Here is a 6311-nt window from a genome sequence, read left to right as displayed (position 1 = left end):
AAAAAAATCGATAGATTAAAGGTCAAGGTCGTTTCAAAGTCAACCCCGCTTTTTTTAAAAGAACAGTTCTACGACCTATCGTACCAGGTCATTCAAGGTCATAAATATTCAACGAGGCCGTCTGGAAAGCAGACTTTGTAGACGAGTTTAATCGTAGGCGACCTTGCGCAGAATGTTGAGAATGCCTCTAAAAATAAAAATATAACTTTCTATTGAGAAACGTATTTAGCTTCGAAATGCCCTCGACCGCCTACGCCTATCAATTTCGCGCGGCTTCGATTCTCGTTTTCATCAATTTTCTCAATTCTATTCCCATTTACAGATTAAATCGCGAATAATCCCGCGTTCAGGTTTCATGAAAGCCTCGCGAACGAAGTCAGCAGGGCGTCTCGAAGACGAGGCCTTCGGTCAAATCCAAAGTACTTGGCGCGTCCTTGCCGTTAAAAAAGGCTGTCTCGAATTATTATTGAAACGATCCTCGAGACCTCTGCTCGAGTGCAATTTTTTTTTTTGTCCTTTCGGCGTTTGAAACTTTTGTAAGAATCAAACCGCGCTTGTCTATTCATAAAATGTCTCTTATATCGCTCGGTTCACCGAAGAGAATGGTTTTTACCGTCCATCGAGCGCGACCCCCGGCGCTTTTGTGCGAAATCACAGGGAATAGCGCCTCTAACCTTTCCCCAATCTCTATCCTTTTGATAGGCGAATTTTATTCTTCCTTTCATCTGCCGTAAATAGACCGAACTCGGCCCGTCCCTGTACGTAACATTGTTGATTTCCACGGCAAGTAGTATCGAGAGAGCGAGAGAGAGAGAGAGAGAGGATTCTCATCCGACAGATTTCTCTCCGCTAATGTCAAAGGTCAATTTTACCAGCGACGCGTTCGAACGAACCTGCCAGTTAACGCGGTACAAATTTCAGGGGCGTAACATTCAGAAACACCTTGTATAATTGCACGCATGCCCCGTTACGAACATTCAGCCTCGATAAATGCATTTTATCTTGCATAATAATGCTACTCCTTCGTTGTCGGTTTCCTGATTGCCTCTGAACTTTGTACTTTGTCTCCGAACCGTATCATTAATCGTTTCTTAGCTCATTTTTCATTGCTCATTATCGTCCTACATTTTCTGCTTGCTATTCGTTATCCTGCAATCGTGATTTCTTCTTTTATTTGAGGTTGAGGTCACCTACTTAGCAGCGTAGCTGTGACTATATTCTATCGGTTATCTTGTTTGAGTTACTTCGTTAGGCATTGTACCCTGCCTAACTCGATATCAGGCATGACGTATTATTATTATAATATGCTGTATTTTTTTTGCTTCTCATAAATATGTGTGAAAATTGTAACGATAGAATATACTAATATTCACAACGATTTGGAGATTGCGAAACGTTGAATCGTTGGAAATCTGGTAATAGCTATAGCCTTTTCAAAAGAACATCGTGTGCGGAGATTTTAAAAAGTTTCCATTTTGAAAAGAAGATTACGATCAAAGAATATCGCTTGAAACTTTAATCGTTTCTCTTGAAACGAGTTTTCTTGTTAATACAAACTCCAAGGTAGGGACGCTACTCTAAGTTTTGAACGATAATGCACATCTTTTTCGCATTTGGCATGCAATTGTGCCACCGTGCGGCATCGTAAAGTTACACAGAACGAAAGAATTAAAATAAGGTCCGCGCTACGGTATTTTTACCTCCCTGCGCCGATTGCTAGCAATTTCCCTCGACCCTAAACCGCCTTCTTTCTTTACTCTATAAAAAAAAGTAATTCTCGGAAGGGCGTTTGAAAGAGGTGTCGCGCGAGAATAAACAAGCCTCGTCCGCGTTCATCCTCTCTCCCTTGTTCGCGTGAACGACGAGCGGCTTTCGCGTTTAACTATTCAGAGGATAAAAAGAACAAAAAAGAAAAAAAAAGAAAGATCCTCGCCTCGGCAAGTGGCACGCTTCCCGTCCGTGGGTAGGATACAACGTTCGTCGTTTTAATAACGTAAAACGCGGGTGTGGAAACCGCATAGCCGCCCCCGAAACGATCCCTCGACCGTCCGATAGACGCGTGCATCTCAGACGGCGAACGTGTGTCGAGTCTCGCCTCCGCGGGAGTTCGCTGGTGTTATGGCGCATCTGGTCTCGCGTTTTCTTGCTCGCTCGGGGATCGATCAATAGGCCAGGGAGGCGACGGAGGCGGCTAACGGCGGCTGTCCAGCCAGTGACGGCTTCAGCAATTTGCATTGCAAATCATTCGTAATTAAGAATCTCGAGCAATCGCTTGAAATTCACCTCGTTACATCCCCGGTCTCCCTGTCGACGCTAACTGTCATCTGCATCTTCCCCCGAAGCCCGTAACAATCACTCTCGTAAACATTCGTGTTTTAACATCCATGCAAACAGTATTTCAACGCGTAGATTTTTCGAATACCTGGAAATTTACCTTTGCATTAATTTCTCGGTTACGTAAATTTCTATGGATTAAAGTAGCAAGTTGAATATCGAAGCTCGACGTAAGTAAAGAATTAAGGGTGTTCTGAGGAGACCCAAAGGAGGCGCCCGTGTTTCACGGCACTGTGTCCGGATCGCCGGGCCGCGGGGGCGACAGGGGGCGCTCCGATTGGTCCAGCTCGATTTCGTGGATTCGAGAAGTCGCGCGTGCCAACGGGCCCGCCAATCGGAGCGGCCTCTGGCCCGTCAGTCGGTGGCCGCGCGTTGCCGACGTAACGTCGTGACGTCTTTGTGTCGCGTTAACCCTTTCTTTCGGCGAATGTTCCAACGCCTGCTATCCAGTGCGTTGCCTTATCAAACACGTTTGACAGGAACGCGCAACATTGTTTCAGCCTTCTTCGTCTCGTTCGTTCTTTGCCAAGTTCTCTGCCCCGCCTGGCAAAAAAAAAAAAAAGAAAACAAGTGATATTTCGTAATCTCGTGTACCATGCGTGTCGAGGACTCTTGCCTGGAATTCGAACGATGTGACTGTGCAAAGTACGCGTGAAAAAGTCACGCGCGAGTGTCTGCTACTCGAGCGGAGCGACGACACGCTTCATGCACGATACGTTTTTACGGAAAACCTAATCGAGCAACGTCACTCGAGATAAGTACGGGCAGATGCCTCGATAATCATTCGTTTCGCGTCCTTTATCGACTCGGACGCTTGCCGGTCTTCCCGCGATTTGTCCGTACAAAGGTGTGGCGCGAAAAGTACGGTGCACCAGTGAGAGGAAGCAGGACGAGCGATCGCCTCGTTGCACCGACCATCAATCTGCCCTATTTCCGTGATGCTCAAGGTTAAGGAAACCCCTTGCTCGTAAGTACGTCGATGCGGCGTCGGGCCGCGGTTTCGCGTGCCTCGGCGATTATTAAGATGTTAGTAGACATCGGGCCGGTGTCAAACCGTCGGAGACCTGTCAGCTGAGCTCCACGAGAACGATTGGTCCGATCTGACAGGTTGCGGCCCAATCGCGGACAGTGGTTCAAGCGCTGCGACGGACTATCGTGGGCGGAACTGTTTTTCAATGTTGCGAAAAGACGAACGTTTTTAAAATTCAAATAGAAATTAAGTTTGAATCCTTTTTTTTCGATCGTAACGCACGATACAAATTTTGCGTCGATTCTACGATTAGAAATAAGCATATACTTAGGGCCGTGTTTGTTGACAGCAGTCTCTGTTCTACCGTAAGCGTGTCTGGATATTTGAGCTGTAAATCAGAGTAACTTTGAGTTATAATCTTTATCATCAGAGATGGGAAAAATTTTATTCGAACGGTGTACGCGAATAAAATCGTACAACAATATTCGATAAAGTTTTTAGAAATAACAGATCGCAATTATAACTTTCTCGCCGAAGGGCAGCAATTTCGCGTAAGATTTTATGGTCGACGTAGTTCAGGTGGGTATAAATAAGCGTCTTACGTAACATTTTGTTTATTGGTCTTTTGCAGCTCCGAGGAATCCGTATTCCCGTTTCATGAGGCCGCTCCATTAGCATTTGTAGTTCATGAATCGCTTACAGCTTCGTGCGAAATCCAATATCTGCGTGACTGTTTAGCACTAATGTATTTTAGACGAGCCAATATACCTGGAATGAAATTAATTACTACGAGGTCGAAGAAAATTGTTATTATTTTTTATCATTTAATATGCATTTAATGCACTAGGTACAAGGTTGTTAACGGAAAAATTGTTCTTGGGTCCGTAATCTTTAAATAATCTACGAGATCAACGACGATTTACATTTTCGATCAATTTAATTTGCTTCTTGGCGATCCCATCGCGCTATTCGGAAAATGCAATTTGCTAATATTAATGATATTACTGAAATCGATTGTAACATCGTTATTAATGCCTACTGAACTGTCCGTGGCCGACCCCGAGCGGGGATTTGCGTGGAAACGTGCGGTAGAATCGCAACGATTCAGCATTTGACGTGCTTCAATTATAGACTGGGAAAATCAGTCAGTCGATGCACACGGAGGTCTCTATTTCTAATGCACAAGAATGCACCTACAGATAGCCACGAGCTTTCGTGCTGCGCACTTTTTAATCGAATATCTGATGGATCGAACACGTAGATAGAAACCTCCACGAATCGTTTCTGGGCAACAATACGCGCCACCGGGGCTGATAACGCGCGACATTCGAGACGAAAGTTGATCGGATCGCTCGAACGGTAATTCGAGTAACATCGATCACCGTCCTGAGGGAAATCTTGATAATGTAACGTTCTTTCTAACGTTCTTTGTGCGCCCTAATGGGTTTTGTTATTTCTTTTTTTCTTAAAGGATCGCGTCTGCGTTACCATGAAGTTGAACGACAAAGAAGAAACGGCAATCTTCGATCGACGAGCGTCTTTCACGAGAGCGGGTAGAAGATAAATAAGATCAGCAAAAATGTTGATAAAAGAGTATCGAATACCGCTGCCTCTCACCGTGGAGGAATACAGAATTGCTCAGCTTTATATGATTGCGGTAAATGTCTCAGAAATTGTACGACCGTTCATCAACAATTAGAGGATCATGTTTCGGGAGATTGGATCGAGTACCATTAACAGGAAGCTGGACTGTGTGTACTTAACACGCTCAGCGCTCAGATTAATGTCCGCGTAGAGATTAGAAAGCAATAAAGATTAAAGAATTTTTATTGAAACGCTCTGCCGTAGAGAAGTATCGATTGCATTGAATTCTATAGAGGCAAACGATCTTTGTTTCTTGTTTTATTCGAATGCATTAAGGACCAAGTTTTATTCCGTTCGTTTCTTTGCAAACTGAAAAAGCAAATTGTAAGCTTCGTTTAAAATGGTTTCAATGAATAGGACACTGATGAGTGCAACGTAAAAAGAGGTCAGTTTTTGGTAAATATCATGGGTCACCACATTGCATTCAATTGCAGTAATTGCCTAACTAACGTGGCATGTCGAAGCTCTTAATGTATTGGGTATCTTACTCGACGATAAAGTCATTTGTGTAAGTGATCGTCTAATTACTTTGATTAGTAGATGCGAAAGATTCTATTAACTGGCGTTTGTTCAATGCATTTAGCGATAAATAGTTAATCGAGTCTTCGTTCAACACATTGAAGCACCGACCAAATACATCGAATGACTCGAGTCTTAACGTTTAATGAATCGTCTAACGATCTAGGAAACAGGCAATTAAAAACGCGTTAATGACCACGTTGCTGTGTCTAAGATCACAGTATCTGATACGATTTTAAACTGTCATTATAGAATAATTGTTAAACTATCGTTCTTAATGGCTATCTGCATCGATTTAGATCTCGTCGATAACTTGACTCAAGCATGTTAAACTCATTTTTCGTGAACAGATCAACAGTTTTACACTATTTTCAATTGTTTGACATGCTTGAATCCGGTGATCTCCAGACAGTAGTGTGTCTACTCCGCTATTAAAGTATAGTTTATCGCAACGTCGTGTAATCGTTTGCAGAAAAAATCTCGCGTAGAGAGCCAAGGAGCAGGCAGCGGTGTAGAGATCATAGTAAACGAACCTTACAGCAACGGACCAGGTGGAAATGGACAGTACACACACAAGGTTTACCACGTTGGCCGTCATCTTCCGGAATGGTTCAAGAGTTTGTTACCGAGGTCTGCGTTGATAGCCAAGGAAGAAGCATGGAACTCTTATCCTTACACGAAGACACGTTACACCTCTCCCTTCATCGAAAAATTCTCTATCGAGATAGAAACGTACTATTTTCCTGACAATGGCTACCAGGAGAATGTGTTCAAGCTCAGCGGTAGCGATCTGAGGAACAGGATCGTTGGTAGGATTCCACTGCTTGTTGCTGTACCTAAAATA

The 6311-nt window shown here is 43.7% G+C and overlaps 1 protein-coding gene across 14 annotated transcripts in view; it reads left to right on the top strand.

Moving 5' to 3' along the window:
* The window catches only part of Rdgb (retinal degeneration B), a 32133-nt gene that overhangs the window by 14485 nt on the left and 11337 nt on the right, over positions 1-6311 (top strand). For 2 of the 14 annotated variants that reach the window (XM_076771104.1, XM_076771109.1), the window contains exons 1-3: positions 1687-3301; positions 4776-4961; positions 5940-6276. In XM_076771104.1, the coding sequence (XP_076627219.1) occupies positions 4884-4961; positions 5940-6276 (415 nt within the window). In that variant the 5' untranslated portion in view covers positions 1687-3301; positions 4776-4883. Of the gene's footprint in view, positions 1-1671; positions 3302-3363; positions 3884-3941; positions 4711-4775; positions 4962-5939; positions 6277-6311 lie in introns of those variants that run through there. The other 12 variants (XM_076771107.1, XM_076771105.1, XR_013080133.1 and 9 more) reach the window with 10 other exon arrangements.

This window comes from Colletes latitarsis, chromosome 8, assembly GCF_051014445.1.
Source record: "Colletes latitarsis isolate SP2378_abdomen chromosome 8, iyColLati1, whole genome shotgun sequence".
Taxonomy (NCBI): Eukaryota; Metazoa; Arthropoda; class Insecta; order Hymenoptera; family Colletidae; genus Colletes; species Colletes latitarsis.
This window is presented reverse-complemented; position numbering and strand designations above follow the sequence as displayed.